The 22,531-nt window shown below is 46.9% G+C and overlaps 1 protein-coding gene across 1 annotated transcript in view; it reads right to left on the bottom strand.

Moving 5' to 3' along the window:
* The window catches only part of GPR158 (G protein-coupled receptor 158), a 331,365-nt gene extending 311,287 nt beyond the window's left edge, over nucleotides 1–20,078 (bottom strand). The window contains exon 1 of the mRNA XM_006115288.5: nucleotides 18,667–20,078. Coding sequence (XP_006115350.3) covers nucleotides 18,667–19,538 — 872 coding nt within the window. The 5' untranslated portion in view covers nucleotides 19,539–20,078. The remainder of the gene's footprint in view (nucleotides 1–18,666) is intronic.
* Between the last annotated feature and the right edge of the window lie 2,453 nt (nucleotides 20,079–22,531).

Genomic DNA, 22,531 nt, shown 5'->3' with positions numbered 1-22,531 from the left:
AACAGCACACTGTTCCATGCCTCGCTGCGAGGCACAGCCAGCTGCTCCTGGGAAAACCGCAGCATCACAACCCTGTGAGCATGGTCCCCACTGAGTCCCTCGTCTGCTCCCGGTGCCTTGGCTGGCCCCCCGAGGGAAGTCCCCACTGCGGCCACACACTTCCCTCGGCTACTGTATGTGAGGGCTAGTGGGAGGGGGAGGGGGGAAGCATTTGGGCCATTTCTAGGGCCACCTGAGTTTCCCAGCAAGGATGGCACGCTCCCCAGTCACCCCTGGTTCCATCCAGGAGAGAGCCATGTGATGGGGGATCTGAGCGCCCAGACCACGTCTGCCATATGTGCTCCCAGGCACTGTGTGGGGATTCATCTTGCTCCCTGTCAAACACCACTGATTAGCCCAAAGCCTCACAGCCTCCCCGGCAGGGAGTTCCACAGGTTAACACAACACACGCGCCCTCCCACCCCCCAAGGGGCCAGGACACAGACTGGTGGTTACAATACATGGAGGAGCACCCTTCTCGGGGGGCAGTGCTCTATGCAAACATATAACACGGGGGAGGGGAGAAGAGCATGGGCTCAAGCCACAGTACCGTGGTGTCACCTGGCTTCAGGGGCAGAGGGCATGGGGTGCAGGGACGGTGGCCGGGCTGCCTGACTGACCCATACTTTTCTCTGTTTCCTGCAGCAGGACCGAGCAGGAGCGGGGAGACCCTCCAGCCCTGCAGCAGCGGCAGCACCCCCAACCACCCAGATCCCAGGCCGGCGGGTCCGGCAGCGGGACCAACTGCTTCGGTGGTACGTCCAAGCTGTAGAGCGAATAGAGGCAGCCATCACCCAGTGGGTGGAGGTGGACCTACAGTGGTACCAGCAGGCCTGGCACCACTTCCAGGCCCATTGTGACCAAGTGGCAGATGCGATCACTGCCCTCATGGCTCACATTGGCCATGCCCCATCCACCCACCATCCCTCCTTTCCAAATGCCCGTGCCTCCCCCTCCTGCTCCCGCCATCCCCCCAGCTCCTGCTGCCCCTCCTGCTGTCCCTCCTGCTCACTTCCCTGCTCCTGCTGCCCCTCCTGCCCACCTGCCTGTGATGCCTGCCCCAATGCGGCTGGACCCACACGTGCTGGTCCAGCCCAGAAGAGGAGGTCACAGGGGCCACCCCTTCAGCACTAGCTCCCCTCTCTCAGTTCAGAGTCCCCTTCCCCTCACAGTTCAGAGGCCCCTTCCCAATGTAAATAAAAAGTTCAAAGTTTGTTTTCCAAAAAAACCTGTCTTGGTTGTTTATTGGGAGGTAAGGGGAGGGGAGGAGGGAAGGGTTGGGGATGGGAGGGAGATGGCAAGGGAGACAGAGGCGACCCTACTACGGGGCCTGGGAGAACATCTCCGTCAGGACCTTCCGGATGCGCACCCCATCATGGTGTGCCTGGCGGATGGCAGCTGTGCGGGGCTGTTCAAAGGCCTGGCCCTCGCCTGCCATCCATGCCGGGAGGAAGGCCTCCCCCCTCCGCTCCACAAGACTGTGGATCACGCAGCACGCGGCCACTACCTCCGGGACATTCCACTCACCCATCTCCGGACAGGTGAGCAAACAGCGGAACTGGGCTTTCAGGTGCCCGAAGGCACACTCTACTTGGTTGCAGGCCCAGTTGAGGTGGTCGTTGAACCGTGCCCGGTTGTGGTCCATCCGCCCCGTGTAGGGCCGCATTAGCCAGGGCAGCAGGGGGTAGGCTGCGTCCCCCACAATACATGTGGGCATTGGCATGTCCCCGACAGTAAATTCCCGCTGGGGGAAAAACGTGCCCGCCTCCAGCCTGTCAAACAGGCCGGAGTTTCTTAGAATGCGGGCGTCGTGTGCCCTGCCAGACCAGCCCGCATAAATGTCCAGGAAGCGGCCACGGTGGTCCATGAGGGCCTGGAGTATGATGGAGAAGTACCCCTTTCTGTTTATGAAATGGGCTGCTCGATGCTCCAGGGCACGGACGGGGATGTGGGTTGCATCCAGGGCTCCCCCGCAGTTGGGGAACCTCAGGGCAGCAAAGCCAGCCACCGTAGCCTCCACGTCGCGCAGGCGGATGACTCTCTGGAGCAGGATGTCATTGATGGCACAGACAACCTGCAGTAGGGTGCAGAGAAACACAGGGGAACACATCACATAAGGCAGGGTGAGTGCGTGCTCCCTTGGGCCCCCCCCCGTGATGCCCTCTGTCCCCGTGATGCCCTCTGTCCTCACACACACACACACACACACACACCAGGGCCACCCCCCCACCAGCAGGCCTGTGCAAGGGAGGGACGGCCCAAACCCCTGGGTGACCCAGCCTGGAGTCTTGCCTTCCCCGGGCATGGAGTGCAGCACTCTCCCCCCACGCCTCCTGGGACTTACCTGCATGACGACGACACTGACGGTCGATCTACCCACCCCGAACTGGTGTGCCACCGATCGGTAGCTGTCCGGGGTGGCCAGCTTCCATAGTGTGATGGCGACCCTCTTGTCCACCGGGATGGGTGCCGGCAGCTGGGTGGTGGTTCTCTGGAGCGCAGGGGTGAGCCAAGCACACAGCTCCAGGAACGTCTGCTTTCGCGTGCGAAAGTTCCGGAGCCATTGCTGGTCGTCCCATTGCCCCAGGACCAGGCGGTCCCACCAGTCGGTACTGGTGTCCAGTCTCCACAAGGACCACGGTGGGGTGGGGATGGAGTCCAGAGTGACCTGCACCTCGAGGTCCTGGAGGAGGAGTGCAGCAGCCTGGAGCAGCAGCTGCAGGCACTCCAAAATGGCCGGAAGGGGGCCAGAGCAGGCACAATGCCACCTCTGCCTCCATGGCACAAGAAACGAGCGTAGATCAAAAAATCAGCCAAAGGCACAAAGCAGTGGTGTCCAATAAGGCAGAGGGCAAACACAAATAGAACTGCTATGGCTGTCAGTCCCTGCAAGAGGTCCTAAAGCACGCAGCAGGAGAGAAACAGATGTCCGGGGAGATCCCTTTAAGCATGTGTCTCAAAGGAGCTCCAGCCCCCGCCCCCAGAAAGGGCTGGTGCCCTTTTGCCCTCTTCAAAATGGTTCCAGGCTTCTGCATCGTTCTTATGATGAGTCCCGGACCAATATAGATTCTCTCTTGCGCAAATACTCTAGCGCAAAAACTCTTGCATTAAAAGTATTTGCTCAAAATCTTGCCAATGTAGATATAGCCTAACAAACTATCTGGGTACATGTGATTGCTCACAGCATTCAATTAGCTCCTAACTCTTCGAAACACAAATTCCACCACTCAGTTATCTCATGTAGATTTGTACCATTTTTTTTCTGGACCACTCTGGAATCTTTTTAAAAACAAAACAAAACAAAACAAAACAGAAACAGCAGCCAGTCCTTCGAAGTATGTATTTCAATAGGACACTGCATAAACAGAAGAGTACAGCCCTGTGAAGGAACTTGCAGGACTGCAGCCAAATTCACTTGCCCATGATAAAGCAGAGGTTTTGCAAATGTTGCAAATGTCTCACAAACATTAGCTAAAGATTTTCTTCTGCCTACGGTGAAGAAACTGGTTCACCTGCTGAAAGACCTGTGATGAGTCATCCTTATTAGAACTTCAGCAGCCTCACCTGGGATAATTTACAGGTGCCTCAGGGAAGCAAGGCTTTACTTCCTGTTGAGGAAGAGAGCTTATCCCTTGTGTAGATTTTGTTTTTAATTGGGGAGGATTCCTCCCAGAATTTTTTTTTCCTAACAGAAGTAGGATGCATGAGAGGGAAAAAAGGTGATTTATGAATTCCCAATCATTCTAAGAGTGGGGGGAGGGGGGTAAAACTGCAAAGTCTTTGTCTGCAACAGTAGGCTGGGTTGTGAGCAAGCTGTTGTAGAATTCCTACAATGATTAAGAGCTATGGAAAAAGAGGACAAAAACAACTGTAGCTAGAGGTGGTTACATGTGAGAACAGCAGGTACACAGGACTCAGAGCAATTAGGGACTGTAAATGCAGAACAAGCATTTGAATGTAATTTGATTTATTTTAGCTTGAGGAATTTGCAACTAAGGTACTTTACCCCTTGCTACACTAGAATAATGCATCATCCTAAGTACTCTCCACAGAGAACCAAGAGAGAAACAGATTTCTTATCATCCCTTTACCACACACAAGATAGTTGGAAAGTCTAACTTTATTTCTGTGAGAAGTTTCAAATTAAATGATTTTGCTCAAACATTCCCATAGAAAGTTGTGATTTCCTCAACAAAACAAAATTCAAAACAGGGTTGTTTCAAAGGGAGGGTTTTGTTTTCATTTTATTTTGATTTTTAAAAACATTTCAATTTGAAACAATGTTTTTTCATTTTTTTGGTTGAAAATTGTCAAATCAAACTTTTCACATTTTGATTTTGGTAAAGCTTAATTTATTTTTCTAAATGGACAAAATATCTAATTGGTTCTGACCCACACTCCTGCTTCTATTCATATTCTTCCTCGCTCCTTGTTTGAATTCCTAACGTGACCGATCTCTTCCCCCTTTTCCTCACCCCTGGTGAATTCCTAGGATTGGTAATCTGCAGAGATGGTTGCGTCTGCAGGACAGGGCAGAAGAAGAGACGTTCTTAACAAGAAGGAGGACAACAAAATGGGTAATAGTCCTTAGCAGCTGTCAGAAACCTTCCTCTTTTCTACACAGAGTGTAGCCCAACAATAAAACAAGGAGAGATTTCTCATGAGTAGAGCTGAGCAAATAATGGATTTTTCAGGTTGAAAAATTGATGTCATGTTGAATTAAATATTTAATTTCACCTAACTTCAAGCATCTTATCAAAAGCAGAGGACAAGATTCAAAATGAGTAGAGGAGCAGCTGCCCTCCTTATAACCTGTAGCCCAGTCATTAGGATACTCATCTGGGATGTGGGAGACCTAGCTTCACTCCCTTCCCAGGCTATGCCTAATGTGGAGGAGGGATTTGAATTGGGGTCTCCCACATTAGAAGGAAGTACCTAAGTCTTTTCTGTTGCAGTTGTGTTCCCCTTTGTATAATTAATTAAATAACTGAAACAGGAATCTGCACTTGGGTCTGTCATATCCTAGATGAGTACTCTAACCTAGGCTACGGAGCATCTCTCTAGGTACAGAAATATTTTTTTAAAACATGACGAGTGTCAATGCTCTGGTCAGACTCATGGGGGCTTGTGCTACAGAATTCAAAACAGCAGAACAGACATGGCCAGCCATGCTCAGAGACCCACTCCACTCAGCAAATGTCAGAGCTTGGCTTTTAACCTGAGCAGGAACATTTACTTTGGGACCCAAAGTTGAAATAGCAGTCAGCTCTAAGACTTGTTGCTTACCCCACAGTTCCAGTAAGCCAGTAATAGGGGCTGGAACAGGACTAACCATTTTTTAATCTATTTGAGAGATGTAAGCTATTTTTGATTCAATATGGAAGAAGTGTAGTACAGTGTAGAAGTAGCCTCTCTTTCCCTGATCCATTTCCCTCTCTCCATCCATCCTGCCCTGTCCACCAATGACTACTCATTGTCATTCATAGTCATTCATTATTATAAGGCATAGTCACTGGATCAAGGAAACTGTACATGAAAGATTATCCTTCGAGTTGAGACACTCCCTTGGGACATGGTAGACTGCTCCAATGATGAGTTAAGGTACAAAGTGGAGTAGCTTCAACAGGAGAGACTGAGAAAGACCCCTGCCAGAATATACCATACCCATAACTATAGCAGTTAGCTGATAGCCAAGAGGGAATTCACATTCAAATCCCTTCCCCATATCAGGTAGAGAGGGGAACTGAATTTGTGCCTCTCACATCCAAGGTGAATGCCCTAGTTGATTCACTAAAAGTTATGAGAGCCAATGAGCAGGGGGGCGCAAAGGGAGCTGTCGCCCTAAGGCCCATCTATTCAAAGGTGGCCAGAGCCATTGGGCCTTGAAATCATCACTGGAGCCCCACACAGCATGCTGCAGAACCCTGCAGTGCTCAAAGCTGACTTCCCCAGCTCTGCCCCTTCTGCCCATTGCCCTGCCCCTTTGAGGAGCATAGATCCAGCCCCCTAATCTTGCTAGGGGCCTGGCGAGTCTGTTGGCTCACCTGGAGACCACTTCCTTTATCCAGATCTAGTCATGGGATTCAGACACTGTCCTTAATATTAAAACCATCACTTATATACAGTGCATCTTAACTATTTTTAGTAGGCTGCTGTATTTTAACCCCACAGTTTTGGTAAACCAATAATAGAGGATGGAACATGGCTAAGAGAGGTTTTTAATATATTTGACAGATGTAAACTAATTTTAAAATAGATTGTGTGTGAGATGTGTGACATTTGCAGACTACATCACCATAGTGTACCTTAGTAAAGGCTTTATTGGCATTCATTTGTGATGGCCTCCCTTTTGTAATACATCCATCCCATACTTATACTATGCCACCATATGTATATGTAAAGCTACACAGTTGTGTAGGATGATTACATATTTCTGAAATATTTTACTGATATTAATACACTAGGTAATGCAGGCTGGTTAGATATCTACATTTTTATTTATTTTTAATTCAATATTTTCAAAAGGGAACATATTAAAAGAAGATATCCTACTAGGACATATAGGGATCAACTACTTTCCAACATATTTACAGAACTAACTGGGAATAATTTTAGCTTTGCTATCTTGGTCCAAATGATCAAGACACACATGTCAACAACATGATAGTAAAACTTGGCTTGTTGACATAGCAGCAGTCTGAAATTCACCCAGGTTGACATCACAGCTTAGCTGAACCCAAGTTACAATCACAGTGATAAGGTGATAATAATATTATGGCAATTGTAGACCATCTGGCAACCAAGTGTATTTTGTGCATTGAAAGCTAATCTCATTACTATAAATATTCTGTTTTCTATCCTTGTTCTACAAAGCTGACACAAAAAAAGATTAGAAGGTCACATTTAACATTTTGGATTTCCACAGACAAGTAATTATTCGTTAGAATTACATATAACAGAATTGTTGAAGAATGATGTCATCAAGGATTTTCTATCAGGTCAGAAGGTTTGATTTAAGAGGCTTTTATGTCTGCTTTAATTTCCAGCACCACTGTTCCCTGACTTTCAGTCTGCTTCAAAATCTGTTCCAGTAATTGACTTAAACTTGTTTTCCCAGCATACTTGTTATCTTGATATTTTCAGTAGTTATTACACTTCATTGTAACAATAAGTGACAAACTTTTGCATCTGCAGGAGAATTTTTGACACCAGAGCAGGTAAAACTGAAATGGTATATTTTCTTTTCATGGTACTGCTTAAAAGCAGAGGTGCACAGAATGGTCTGTCATTTAAACAGTGACAAACATGGTCCTTCTCGCTGAGATTTTAGGAGTCTTTTTTGTCAAGGAGGTCAAGACTCAATTGAACAGGAATACAGATTGTCTGATGTTTACCTACACAAAATTAAATATACAAGAGCAGAGGACAAATAAAAAGGTTAGATGTCAAACCTATCAATGAAAGATCCTTGTAATCAGTTCCTTTTATACTCTACCCATATAAGCTACACAATCTCTTAGTCATGAAGATGTGAGGAGAGACAAAGAATTAGTGAGACTCACAGCAAATTAAATACAGGCTAGATGTGAGCATGCGAAGACGACACAACCTTTCAAAAAGAAATTTGGAAAAATTCTCTAGATTATTTTCATCCTTTATAAAGGCTTCAAGCATGAAATATATATTTCTTTTGAAGGGTGATAGACTGACCTCCCATTCTGGGCAGGAAAGGATTCTGCATAACTGGAATATCAACACTTGTATTGTGTGCTCTATTAGAAAACAGAGAAATCACTGTAAAAAATTTAAAGGACCAAACATAAACATCACAGTGCTTCTCCCAGTCAAAGACAAGCTTTAAGGATGGGATGTCAAGGGGTTAAGAAGACATCATTCCTCACCGTACATTCCCCTTACCATGTGCTGTGGAAGAATTGATTAATTCCCCACAGATGATGTAGCTCAACTACTGTGCAAAGGGTATAAATATTTGGTTACCCAACTTGAGACACTTTAAAAGGATCTTGAGTACACAGCACTTTCTGAAAAAGAGGCTCTTTAAAGGTGTTTCTAGCTGGTCATCTAAGATTATCAATTACTTTCTAAAAATGGAAGTATAAAATTGGCAAGTGTGACCAAGTGACTTAAGTTTATACATGTTTAAGTCACAGTATGTGTAGCAAAGAATAGAATTTTGATCTGGTCCCCCACTGCAAATCAGTTTTCAGTAATACAGAGACAGATTTTTCTAAGACCTGAGCAGTAGCCCTATTGCTGTTTTTCAACATATATTTTCACAGGAGTATCAGCTTTCACTAAAAATAGCCCTAATCAGAGAATAGGGTATAACAATATGGGCACATGAATTAGGATTCACCTGCAAAGGAAATCCCCATGGGCCTTGGAACAGTATTATAAGAGTGGAGTAGTTATACAGTATCTGAAAGAAGATTAAAATTCTCAATCTCATCAACAACATAGGCTTCAGATCTATGACATGCATCGCTGCATATCTGGGGATTTCCCTGTAATTAAATCAAAAGAGCTGCTTAAATAGTCTCTCTAGCTTAAATTATTACTTGACTGAATTCTGCCATCAAGGATAGCTTCGCACATGGAGAATTCTGTGTCCAATGTTGAAACTGAGAACTAAAGGAATAAAATTGGTCAAGATCAAGAGGCAGATTCTCAGTTGCTATAAACTGTCAAAGTTCCATTGAAGTCAACAGAACTATGAAGACTTATCCCAAAGGATGCAGGATGGAGGAGAAATACAGGTTGAAACTCTCTGGTCCGGCGCCCATGGGTCCCGATTGGTGCTGAACCATAGAATTTGTCAAACCATGGGAGGTCCATATCAGCATTGCCAACACTTCTACTTCTTATTGGGCTCTTAGAAGACAGTTGGGGTAAATTAGAGCTAAATAACAGCACTGAACACGGAGAGCCAGGACGGGTGGCCACAAACAACCTTTATGAGACCACAGGAAACTTGGCCACACCCATGGTAAGTGGATATTTGGTTAACTAAAATCATGCTGGTCCACAGATGTTCCTGGACCAGAGAGTGCCAGACTAGAGAGGTTCAACCTGTAATAGGAATTAACCATGAACAGCAGTTTCCGCCTTGTTTTCCTTCCATACCCTCACAAATGTAACATGTGCTTCAAGCTTTCCACATCTGATTCCTCACATAAAGCCATGCTGCTGCTGTATTTCTGACAGTGAGTCCCAACAGTGCAAGATTCTAACTGTGAATCAAGCAGATTTGTTGTGCTTTTTTAAAATCCCTATTTACTGTTCCCCTTTCTTAACCAGGGACGGCCTTAGGGCTGGGCAAACTGGGCCCGTGCCCAGGACACCATAGCCAGAGGGCGAGGGACAACCGGACATGGGTGTTGCTGGGTAAATAGGGTGGGAGATGCTGGGCAGAAAGCAGTGTGACAGGACATGCTGGACATGCAGGGCTGGGGTTAGGGGCATACGTGGGAGGAAAGTGCAGGCATTGGGATGAAGAGGGCACTGTGCAGAAGTTGGGGCAAAGGGAACACAATGCAGGGGCTAGTGATAAAGAGAGCACTGGATGGGAGTGTAGGGGTTGGGGAGCCCTTGGGTGCCTGGGGAAATATGCGGGGCTTACCCATAAGGGTCAGGGGCACCAAAACACAAGTTCACCCAGGGTGCCATTTTCACTAAGGCCAGCCCTGATCCTAGTCTCTATCTGTCATTCCTTAGGACAGGGAACATCCATTCTCAGAAGTCTGAAGAACATTGTGAGTGCTATACTAAAACACACAGTAAATTATCCATATCATAATAATATCCCTTTTCTGATTCCACCAGTTCCTACCATTTCATGACAATAAAGAAAAAGTTTTAAAAATGTGAGGAAGTAAATGCTTACGATGGTCCATTTATTTATCTTCAAAATCAAATATACCCTCCCCCCACCACTCCCAAACTTAAGATGGGTCATAACAGAGTAAGAAGGTATCATTTTCACCATTTTACAATATTTTTAGGATTATGCAACTAATATGTGAAGTCATGTACATTTAGCATGTAATCCTCCATAAACCTTATGCTATGTCTTTCCATTACTATTTGAAATATTGCAGAGTGGATTATAGTGTTTAGAGAATTAGAAACTAGTTTTAAATGTAAGAAAGGAATTATGGTAAGGACTTAAGGGAAATATTAATGGCCAATATTTTTCATTTATTCAGGATTTGTTTTAACCTCCCTTTGAAATTTTTAATAAAAACTTGATTCCTGTTACATATTTAACAAACTAAGAAGCAACATAAAATATTCCCTGGGAAATTGTTCCTCGTTCATATATATGAATTTTCTCCCATGGATTTATTTGCTTTTAGTAATACACTCCAAACTTAATACCAGTTTGAGAACCACCACACTGCAATGCACACTTTGTATGCATCCATATAAATGTGATGACCAATGTTTCCTGAAAGCTAAGCATTAGGCTCCCCAGTAGAGATTAAATGCTGCCCAAATGATTGGCAGAGCACCCACCGCTGCCCACAGCCGGCAACATGTGTTTCTATTGGTGGTGCTCATCTGACATGCCTTGGAGCACATAATAAAATGTATTCTGCACATGGATGGAAAAATATGAGGGGAAATATTGGTGATAACTTCTCTTCCATAAGTCTAAAGAGTACTCTTATATCAAGAAAATTAATGTCTTACTGTGTCATGCCATGCATGCAATATCATACATTCTTCATTGCTAATTTATTTGAAGTATTTAAAATGCTAGAAGATGCTTAGAGTGAGCTTGCACTAAATTATTGCTGCTGCTCTCATGCCAGACAATGAAATGGAAGCAGCATTAACATGTCCCTGACAGATGGTTCACAGAAACATTTTGTTGGGGACAATCAATGTAACTTCTTCAAAAGAAAGAGACCAACATACATTTCTTATTAGCATGTGGGTTTTAAATAGGAATTTGAAATTTAAAACATGTTGTGTCATTCAATGACAGATGGAAAGAGGAAATAAAAACCTATTTTGAGAGGCAACTTATGGTGATTAATACTGATGTTATAATAACTATGTCGAACTTCTCACTCTGTTTCCAGTTTCATGTTTTTAAGTGATTTCTTCTTTTAAAAAAGTATTGAGGTTTGGGGTGTGAACAGTGCACCTAGGAATTGTAGAAAATGTTGTGCAATAATAGAATAATTTGTGGTTTTAAAAAACTGCAGAGCTAAACTTTTGTTTTTGATAAACTATAATGTATTTTAACCTGTCTAGTGATAAAAAAAATAATGATTAATTAAAAATAATTACACTGCTAAACAATAGAATACCATTTATTTAAATATTTTGGATGTGTTCTACATTTTCAAATATATTGCTTTAAAAATAGAATACTGAATACAGTCCTCAGTTTTTATTTATTTTTATTACAAATATTTGCACTGTTAAAAAAAAGAAATAATATTTTTCAATTATTGTGGAATCTCTGAATCATGAAATTTGAACTGACAAACGTAGAAGTCTGTACAAAAAAACTGCATTCGAAAATAAAACAATGTAAAACTTTAGAACCTGAAAGTCCACTCAGTCCTATTTCTTTTGTAGCCAATCACTTAAACAGGTTTGCATACATTTTCAGGAGATAATGCTGCCAACTTCTTGTTTACAATGTCACCTGAAAGTGAGAACAGGCATTCACATAGAACTGTTGTATTTTATGCTGTAACTGAAATCAATATATATGAAAATGTAGAAAAACATGCAAAAATATATAATAAATTTCAATTGGCATTCAAGTGGCCATACTTAGTCAGACCAATGGTCCAACTAGCCCAACATCTTGTCTTCAAACAGTAGCCAATGCCAGGTTCCCCAGAAGGAATAAACACAAACACAACAAGTAATCATCAAGTGATCCGTTCCCTGTCATTCATTCGTATCTTCTTCAAAAAATAGCAGTTAAGATTATTTAATTAATTGAGCAAGTTAACACTAATTAATAGACAGCCCTAGTATTTTTTGAGTATTTTGCAGGATATCTTTGTATCTATATTTTAATGTACTAGATCATCTTTCATGTACTTCTCCACAAACTGAAAACAGGAAATGAAACACTGGACTCTGACAATGTAAATCAAATGTATGTACTTCTCCCCACCCCAATCACAGATAATATTTATTAGAAACATTTAACAATCTGTATTTCAGTTGTGTTTTAATTATAATAAAATGTACATAACAATTTAATCACCTTTACTATTAACCTTTCAACACAATATAATCTGCTGTAAACATGCTAACAGCACAGCCAATTTCAGTATCTTCAAATTTAAAAAAAACACAGAGATGAATTTAGCATTCCAAAAACATAGTTGTATAATAGCTGCCCAGAGGTACATAGGAGAGTTGAAATGGATTCTGTATGTAGTGAATCACTGTTATGCCAACATGCTAAGTAGCACATTTATGGGGAGACAGGGTGGGAAGGCTGCAGAAGTAAAGGATGTGCCTTTTAAATGGATTTAAAGCCTAAAGCGCAGCAGGAGGGACCCAGTGGGAGCCAGGAATCTGCTGTCCCGGCTTGTGCAGGGACCCCGCTACTGCACTTTAGCCTTTTAAATGTAATAAGAGCCTGTTGACTCTTAATACATTTAAAAAACCGAGGCGCGTCTAGGACTAGGGCAAACTAGGAATCAGCTGATTCCTGACTTGCACCCGGTCCTCACTACCCCCCTGCCTCCCCTACCTCTCACGTAGACAGTGCTGGGGGGAGCCTACTTTTAATCTGGCTCCCCTTACCACTGGCTCCTGCTCCCCCCCCGTGCTGCCAGCAAGAGGGGGGGAGAAAGCAACTAGTCAAGGGACTAGTCTACTGGTCACTTACATTCCTACTAACACCACTGATACCCTTCTCCTGCAGCCTTTAAAGCTACAGGAAGAAGGAAAAGGGCTTGTGGCACCAGAAGAACCCTGCTAGCAGCATGACACACAGAACCCTTGAGTGGAGCCATGAGCAACCCCATCATTCCCTCTGAGCCCCTCTTGGCTGCCAGCATGCCTGCAGCACCCTCTGATGCCCTTGGCCAGGGGCCAACAAGGGCACCAGCCTGGACTGATGAGGAAATCCTGGATCTCATTGAGGTCTGAGGGGAAGAGACCAATATTCAGGATCTCTGAACCAAGAGGCGCAATGCTTATGTCTATGGCTGGATGGCTGCCAGCCTGGTGGAGAAAGGGCACCCCAGGACCCGGGACCAGGTCTGGATGAAAATTAAAGAATGTTGGCAGACCTACACAAAGGCCAGAGACCAAAGTTCCCACTCTGGGTCTGCACTAAACATCTGCTGCTACTATGAGCCGCTGAATGCCATTCTGGGACGAGGGCTGGTCAACTCCTGCCCCTAGTTGTCATCGACTCCAGCCAGGACACACCTAGAATCAGCTTCCACAAGGATGGGGTTATGGAGAAGGAGGAGGAGAAGGATGAGCAGGCTAGCCAGGACACCATGCCTGCCAGCCAGGGGCTGATCCTCAGCCTGGCACTCATCCCCCTCTCCCTCCCAGGATGTCTCCTGGGGCTTGGACAATCTCAGGGAAGGCACTTCAGGTGAGTTCCATGACTTTCCCTATACATGGTTGGGGGAGGGGATCGGGCAGCTGGCAGCCTGCAAGGGGCTATGTGCTCCTTGCTTGGCCTTCTCAGCCTGGGCGTCACACAACAGCCTGTGCACATGGGTGCACATGGAGCGCCAATTCAGAGCACTCAGCTCCATGATGCTCTCACACAGGAACCTCTCACCCCTTTGGTTACTCGACAGGCCTACTCCAGACTCCAAGGTTGGATACATTCCTGAAACAAGCCACCTCTAAGGAGGCTGGGGTCATGGAAACACACAACAATGCCACACACATCACAGGCCCGTACTGAGGTAGTATTCACACCTAGGCAAGCACAGCGATGTGGAGGAGACAGATCCCTGCATGGGAACCTACCGGGGGGAGGAAGAGGAAAAGACCCCTGTACCACTTTTTCTGGAAAGCAGCCTCTGCCACTCACATATACCTCCTACAATACCACCTTCTCCTGTAGCAGGCTGGGATAGAAGTTCTCTCTCTGCGGGATGCCACCATTGCTAGACCCAGGATATGTGGGACATGGAAGGAAGCCAAGCTGCCTCATCCCCTCCTCTTGCCCAAATTCTCCTGACCTGGCTGGAACATTCCCATGCTTGTTCGTCCCCAGGATGTGGGTATAGCAATGCTCCCCTGGGACATCTGTGCCCCTGCAGGAAAGTGCCTACTGTGTAGGCAACAGATGGCCTTGCTCAAAGCACATAGTCATCGTCTGAACCAAGACCTTCATTGTGCGTTCAGAGATTAGGACTAGGATCCATACACAGTGTCTCCTGGAATGACTGTCCTTGTCACTTTTCTTCACAGCTGGCACAGCACTGAGCATGGTACATCAACCACCTCCGATGCCATCTTCCCATCGCTGCGAGATCCACCAGAGAAAGCGCACCAAGGAAGATCTGCTGCAGGAACAGATGGCCTGCCTCCAGTCCCTCTTCTGGAGCTTCAGTGAGGACCACCAGGAGTGGGCCGCCAACCATGAGGAACACTGGGCTGACCAGGAGAAGACAAAGGCCACGTGGGACCAGCTGTTGTGCCAGCATAAGGCTATGTGCTCTTCAATAACATCAGTTACGAAGCACATGGCCATGTATGGAGCAGGCCACCAGCCACTTCTCCCTCCCCCTCCAACTCCCTGCCCAACTTCCCGCATCTGCCCCTGCACCCACCCTGTCCCCCGACTTCTCCTCTTAGCCCCCCAGGGGCTGAAGGGGCCCCAAACATGTGGCAGTGGGACCTCCCATGCACCTGAAGCCTCCCAAAGTACCCAAGGCAGGCACCTGTCCCATCCCCATCTCTGAAGCTCCCCCCTCCCATCTCTTCCCCCTCCCCCATTCCAGGTTCTTTCCCCGGTCCCTCCTGTTGTATATTCCCTAAATATTCCAAACTCAAAGGCTTTTTTATTTGGTCTGCAGGGGAGGGGGAAAGGTGGGAAGGGAGGCAGGGGAAAGGAGGGGTGTGAGGAAAAGCACACAGGGCCCCTTGTGGAGCGGGCCAGGGGAGAATCTCACAGGTGGCCTTGGATGAAACTCTCCCTCAAGGCCTCCTGAATGAGAACAGTCCCCTGATGTGTTCTCCAAATGGCACTAGTGTCCTGCGACTTGAAAGCTCTAGCCAGCCGATCAGCCCCTTCCCCCCACCCTGGCAGGAAAGTGTCCCCCTTGCTCTCACATAGGTTGTAGAACACACAGCAGGACACCACCACATAGGGGATGCTTCAATCACTGAGATCCAGGCGGGTGAGGAGACTTCTGAACCTCCCCTTTAGGCAGCTAAAGGTACACTCCACCGCCATGCAGCACCTGCTGAGCCTGGCATTGAAATGATCTTTGATGGGGTCCGGGCTGCCGATGTACGGCTTCATCCGCCAGGGGAGCAACAGGTAGGCTGCATTGCCCAGGATGCACATGGGCATGTCCAAGTCCCTGACCCTGATGGTGGAGTCAGGGAAAAAAGTGCCAGTATGCATCCTCTGGAGCTGGCTTGAGTTCTGGAATATGCAAGTGTCATGCGCCTTCCCTGACCAGCCGACATTTGTGAACTGACCCTTGTGGTCCACCAGGGCCTGCAGCACAACTGAAAAGTACCCATTCCTGTTGATGTAGTCCCAGACATGGTGGTCATGAGCCAGGATGGGGATGTGGGTGCCGTCTATTTCCCTCTGCCCAGTTGGGGCAGCCCATGGAGGTAAAGCCAGCATCAATCCAGTCGACGTTCTCGAGTGACAACCAGCACTATGGTATTGATGGCCTTGATTACATGCATAAGCACAGCCCCCACCATGAATTTCCCCATGCTGAACTGGTTCCCCATGGAGTGGTAGCTGTCCAGTGTGGTGAGCTTCCATAGGGGGATGGCGGATCTCATGCAGGTGTCCCATTTCCTGAGGGCAGGGGCAAGTCATTCACAGAGCTCCAGGAAGGTGGCCTTCCACATGCGGAAGTTTTGGAGCCACTGCTGGTCATCCCATCACTGCAAGACAATGCTGTCCCACGAATTGGAACTGGTCTCCCTCCACCAGAAGTGGTGCTCCCTGATGTGCAGGGATTGAGGATCATTTGCTGCAGCAGGAGTGCCAGGGCCTGGGTGAATGGTCCCCCAGTGTGGGCTGCTTGCTATAGTCCTGAAGCAGCATGTGGGCAGTCTGGATGAACTGCGCCGTAAGGTACAGCTTTGCAGCAGCTCCAGCTCCATGTAATCAGTGCTGTGGTACCCACAAGGGCAACCAGAGCACACGGCATGAGTTTGGTGTCCTGTAAGAGGTAGGCAGTGGAGAAGTGGCATGTGAGACTGTAGACTGTAGAGAGGAGCCCCTTTAAGCACGTGTCTCAGCTAGCTTCAGCAAGAGCTACAGGAAGTGTCAGCCCTCCTGATGTCCTCCCCAGAGTGCTTCTGAGGGTTTTAGATGTGATGTAGGCTCCAATCAGTGTGGTCGGGCTATTTCAAAATAATTCTGTGTTATTTCAATGTGTAATGTGGATGCACTATTTCGAAATAGTTATTTTGGGAGTTATTTTGAAATAAGTTATTTCTAAATAATTTCTTAGTGTAGACATGCCCATGGTGTGGGCCTACATATCTGTTTGCAAGACAGCGGCTGTACCCAATCTAGCAGATATGTTCTTTGATAAAATAAAGAAAAGTTTAAAGGGGTCATGTGGATAGAATCCTGGCATGAAACAGAGTTACTTGAAAGCTTTAGGAATGAATAAAATTTTATGGATTGTATGTTCCCCCTCAAAAGAGTGCTCCATGCTGTGCATCACTGCATTTACAGTTATTTTCATTCATCAGTACCTATGAGTTCACTGAGCGTACAGACAATGGATGTCAGTGAGAAACCAGTACTTTTCTGACACATGAACTCCTCTCATGCTGTGCTGGGCCAGGTTCTGAAGAAGTTATAAAAAAGCAGCCAAGTTGACTATTGCCCCTCTGAGGAATTTGGCAACAAGGAGCTTGCAGCTGGGCTCAATACTTGCTAATTCAAACAATGCTACATGTGAGAAGAGTTCAGGGTGCAGCTTGCACTGGATTAGAATCACTTTCTATTGGGCTGGAGTTTTCAGAGACATTTGGCCATATTCATCTTTGGTTTGACTCCAGTGTGTTTCATAATAAGCCTAGAAAACCATAATTCACAAAAATGTTTGGCTGAATTGGGCTTATTGACATTGTTCCCTACCTTGAGGTGCTGATAAAGTATACATTATACCTCTTTGTTCCTGGCTACTTCAACTCACCAGCAGAATCCCAAAGTAAAGGGGCACCAAATGCACAAAAGAAAACCTGCAACTCTATTTTACCCACAAAAAGGCTACTACCCACTTCAGAAAAAAATAAGGACACAATGGGAAATTTGAAAGGAACTCCATATGCATTATCTGGTGCTTCTCCTAACAACCAAAGTTTGTATGGTCCCATCCATGTAGCTGGAGTCAACATATCTTACATCTCGTTTCTGCACCATCCATACAGTGTTTGCTTCCGTCAGCTTCCCTTACTCCTCCGTGAAAAGCAGGAGTGCCGGCGCCAACAGGGTTGGCCTTTGAGTTCGATCTAGCAGGTCTATTCTAAAGCAGTTAAATTGAACCCTGGAAGACCAATCGCATAGTATAGATATGCCCTAAGTGTAAAGACCTCAGACTTGTATCTTTGTAAATTTCTCTCTAAAAGTTCACATTTCATTTCTACCGGGATTAATTTGTATACAATTCTTTAAACATCCTGTATATCAGCTTTTGTGATGTGAAACAGCAGAGGCATAAGGGAACATATTATATTTTTAACCTTAGAAAAATATTAATGTTTTACCTGTAGCCTTCTGAGGATCTAACCATATGCATTGCATTTTGAACAGAGGTAACAGGTTTATTCATCTGCATGTACTTATCTTTGAGTACACCCCAAAATGAATGGGTTTGAAAGACTACAAATTGCAGTTTGCAGAATAAAAATGTTTTCTGGATGGTTAAAATTATGTATGGGATTGTGCTGGTTTTAATTATACAACATAGTAACTAATGATACATCAGCAAACATTTAACTACCAACTCTGCATTCCTCCTGCAGTTAGAAATAACTAAGTACAACAGACAACATCTCCTGTTTTCTTATACACACAGACACATACTCTGCTTTCTGACCATGAAAATTACTTTCCCCCCCACTCAGGTGATTAGAGAGTGCTTTATAAATTGTCACAAACAGTGATGTTTTTACCAGGCAACAGCTCCCAAGAGCATGGCAATAAATAGCTCAGTCAAGGTCTCCCTCTAAAGGAATTTGATTTTGCTGTGTTTGATTTGGGGGGGGGGGGGGGGGTGCTGTTCTAGAATTGAATGATCAAGTTTGTTGAGACACAAATTCCTGGACATGCCTCCTCCCAACCCCACTCCTGACAGCAAACCCAGCTGGAATTTGTGGCACCTTCCCAACACAGCTCTGAGTAGTAACTAAACAGAAAGAAAAGTGTTCTCCTCCTACCTGAATTCGGGGAGAAGGTTTGGCTGAAGCCCATAAAAAGCTGCTGACAGAGTCACTAGCCATCCAGGTTTGTAATTCCCATTCTCACACTCCAGGTAGGGCGAGGACCATTTGATGTGGTTCTTATCTGCCGTGTAGCTGTCTCTCTTCTTCCAGCTGCTCGCCAAAGTTTTAGGGCCCGGGGTTAAGACCTTCCTGTGCAGGTGTGGCCTCCACTTGCGCTTCAAGCTGTGGAACCACTCGGTTTCTATCGAGGCATTGGCTAAATGATGGGCTGTGGAGGACAAATCCTGCAGCAGGATCTGGGTCTCATGCCGGCTGGCCTGGAGGAAAACCTGGGGAGCAGAGGATAAGGGCTCCACATTAAAAGTAATAGCGGCTCTGGAGATGTTGGGGTTCCCTTCCAGGAGGCTCCTGATCAAGGCTTGGTACCACCCCATGTCCTCCTGCAAGTTCTGCTCCCGGGATTTATTGCTCTGGAGGATCATGCTCAAGAAGTTGGTGGCGTGGAGGAGCGTGTCCAGGGCACCGTGCAAAGAAGGGTGAGCGATGAGGCGGGACTTCCCGGCCAAGCTGGCCAACTCGTACCTCCTGGAGCAGTTGGCGCGCCCCAGTTCCCGGGAGTCTCCAGTGTAGAGGAAGGAGGCCACGTTTTGGGGCACCTCTTCAGTGAGTCTCTGCGCCAAGATGGTGCTCTCAGTAGATCTGCTCCAGGGAGCCGGGAGAGGATCCGGGCTCTTGACGCTGTTGTAAATAGCCCGTTTCCCTGGGCTTCCTTTCTCTTCGTGGGGCACCGTCCGCCCTCGGCTGACGCCGGCCCCCCACCGCAGTTGGGCAAAGAGCAGGAGAGAGAGGAGCAGGGGCCGAGCCATGTCCTCGGAGCGGGCAGGCAGGGCTGGGTCCCTCACTGTCACGGCTCTCCCCAGCCAAGGTGCAAAACAACGAGCAGCGGCAGCGGCTGCAGCGGAAAAATTCAAGTCACCTGTGGCGATGCCCAGCGCGCCTTCTGCACGGCGGCCAGCGCTGGGAATTACGCAGCCCCTCTCTGGCTACGGGAGAGGCTATAGTTAGCCTGCTTACGTCTTCATCCCGCCGCCGCTTGCACCGAGGTGTCTAAGGCGCCGCCCGCAAAGGCGGCCGCGCCCTCAGCCGAGCAGGTGGCGGGGCCCGTCCCCGCCTGCGGACACGCGCGCCCGGGCGCCGCATCCTGCGGGCATGGCGGGGCGGGGGGAGCCGCGGACGGTGCCGGGGGAAGACGCGGGGCTGGGTCCTGCCGGACCGGCTGGTTTCCGCGGAGCGGGTGCCGGGCTAAGGGAGCGCTCGGGCTTCCCCGCGGAGAGACCCACGCTCCGCCCTCTGCCGGCTGCGGGAGGCTGTTCACCCGGCGGCTGTGCCAGCGCCAACCCTCATCACCGCCGGCCCCTTCCCAAGCAGCCCGCGGCGGGGCACGCCCGCTGTCCCGCTCCCCCTATGGCCGGGGCGCCTGTCAGTCACCCGAGAGCCACTGGCGGGCCGGGAGGGAGGCGCTGTCCAGAGCTGGGCAAGGAGGCGGCGGCGCGGCTCGGAGCTGGGCAGCGCCCTGCGGCTGCGGGGCCGGCCCAGCAGAAGGTGGGAAGTTGAGGGGAGGGTGGCTTAAACCCCGGGAGGGGGCCAGGGCGTGTGTGGAAAGGGACTAGGCAGAGGGCGGCTCTCTGCCCCTAGCAGAGGCTTAATAAAGGCTGGTGTGTTTTAACTGGCTGGGGACAGTCAGAGCTGTGTCTAATAGAGACATCTGCTGGCTGGGTTTAAAACTGTACCTCTGCTCCCCGAGCCGAACGGGGGGTGCAGGCTCCACGGAGAATACATGGGGAACTCTGGTCAATTGCAGGTACAGAAGAAGAAAAAAAGGAGAGTGGTTAAGCCGGGGATCAGGACGCTTAAAATACCCTGGGCTCAGAACGGGGAGAAGGGCGCTAAAATTAACGCTTACTGCTCCCTTTTGGGCCTGGCTGTCTGCTGTTGTGAAGAGAATGAGCAAATTATATTCCTCATTAAAGTAGTGGGCTCGTAGCACTGGATAGGAAAAGGTGGATAGTACCTATCAGAGCCACTGTATATTCTCTTCCTAAAGTACTGGAGTCCAGGAATCCTGCTAGGCTTGTACTGGACTACTACTATAGGACAGATCTAATTGAGGCTACAACATTTACTTTACTCATAAAACAAAATTCTGCTTCTCATTCCAGTAGTTACTGCTTCAACCTCAGTTCCCCTTTTATCTCTTTTTCCCTGCTGCTGACTCTGCACCTAATTTTGTTGCCCCTTAAGCTTGACCTGCTTTCCAGAATCTATTTGTCTGGGCTTCACCTTATTCAAACTTACTCCTATAACCACACTTCTGTAGCTTTATGAAACATTTTAAAAACACACCTATAACAGTAGATATATCCTTGCCTAAACTGAATAAATCTGCAGTAATATTTCTATAGCCTGCGTCCTTCCTTGCCTCTCCTTCTTCTGGTCTTTTATTCTCCAATTTTGTGTTACATCCGTAATGCCAGCTCTGTGTTCACTCTCCTAGAATAAATCCTTTAATCCAGTAGTTTGCAGAGCACTTTCTTATGGTCCGTGGAGCGCTGACAGATCACATGGCTTTTCTCCTTATTAAAAGACAACTAACACGCATTTAAAACTTTGTTAATATTGCTTTTCCACATAAGCAACTCTTTGTAATTGCCAGAGGGATGCTATGTGGACAGAAATGAGGCCTTAATCCAACAAGATAATTAAGTATGTGCTTAACTTCAAGCATTGACTTCAATGCACATGCTTAAAGTTTTATTACTAGTTCAGATCCTAAGAGGCAAACTGCCAAATTGTGCATTAAAGGGGAGATGGCTCATTACCCAATATAATGGGGCATGGTTCCCACCTCTCATAAGCACCCCCTTCTGGTCAGGTGTGCAGCCTTTCCGTCTACAGTGACCAAGACCATTTTTCAGTGACTCATCCCTCCAGTTGAGTCACATACACTATTTATTAAACAGAACAGAACACCTTCCAGGGATGTCTTTGACTCATCCTCGCCCTGATATGGGGCTTAACCCCCTTCCTACAAGGCTTCCTCCCTGGAAACCCTGTCTTCTTACAGCCCTCCCTGTCCTCAGTCCTTACTCATTCCCAGCAAGCAGCCAGGAGCTCCTTTTTTGCAGTCCCAGTCTGAACTGCGCTGTCCATGGTCCTGGTACTCTTTCAGTCAGCCATGAACACAACCCTCTCTCTCCTCCAGCTTCTGGCACCAAAGGACAGGTGCTCACTCCTGCAGTTCCTTTACTGGTTGGTCTTTGCAGCCTCTCATATTGTATGCTCCTCCACAACCACTCTAAGTGGTAGGGAGAACATCTCTTCTGTCTCCTTCTCTGTTGTGGTGTGACAAGGGCCTCTGGGCCTAATATATCCGCTTCACACACTATTAAATTGCAGTTTACTCTGGTTTAATTTAAACATCAATTTTGAAATTACAAGAGAGTATCTAAAAATAAGTAGCCAAGGAGGGTCCATATTATCATTTATATTTTATATTCAGAAACACATTGTAGCAGGAAGATCTGATGACCTTTTCTTCCTAGTATCACTTACAAATCATTCTCATTTCTCCTAGATTATCAGTGACCTTTTAAACTTCTCCTCCACTAGGAAAATCCCTTCCACCTGGTGAGAGTTAGGTCCTTCTGTACTGCTGGCAGACCAGGTCACATCAGTATAAATTCAGGCCAATTCACTTGTGTATTAGTAAAAATCAAAGCAATTGCTAAATATATATTGAGTGTTTCAACTCCATAAAACTAATGTGATGTTACATGTACTGTTTTCTTATCTATAGCCT

The sequence above is a fragment of the Pelodiscus sinensis genome, chromosome 2 (assembly GCF_052426305.1).
Source record: "Pelodiscus sinensis isolate ZL-2025 chromosome 2, ASM5242630v1, whole genome shotgun sequence".
Lineage (NCBI taxonomy): Eukaryota > Metazoa > Chordata > Testudines > Trionychidae > Pelodiscus > Pelodiscus sinensis.
Note: the sequence above shows the minus strand (reverse complement) of the source record. Positions and strands in the feature narration are given on the sequence as shown.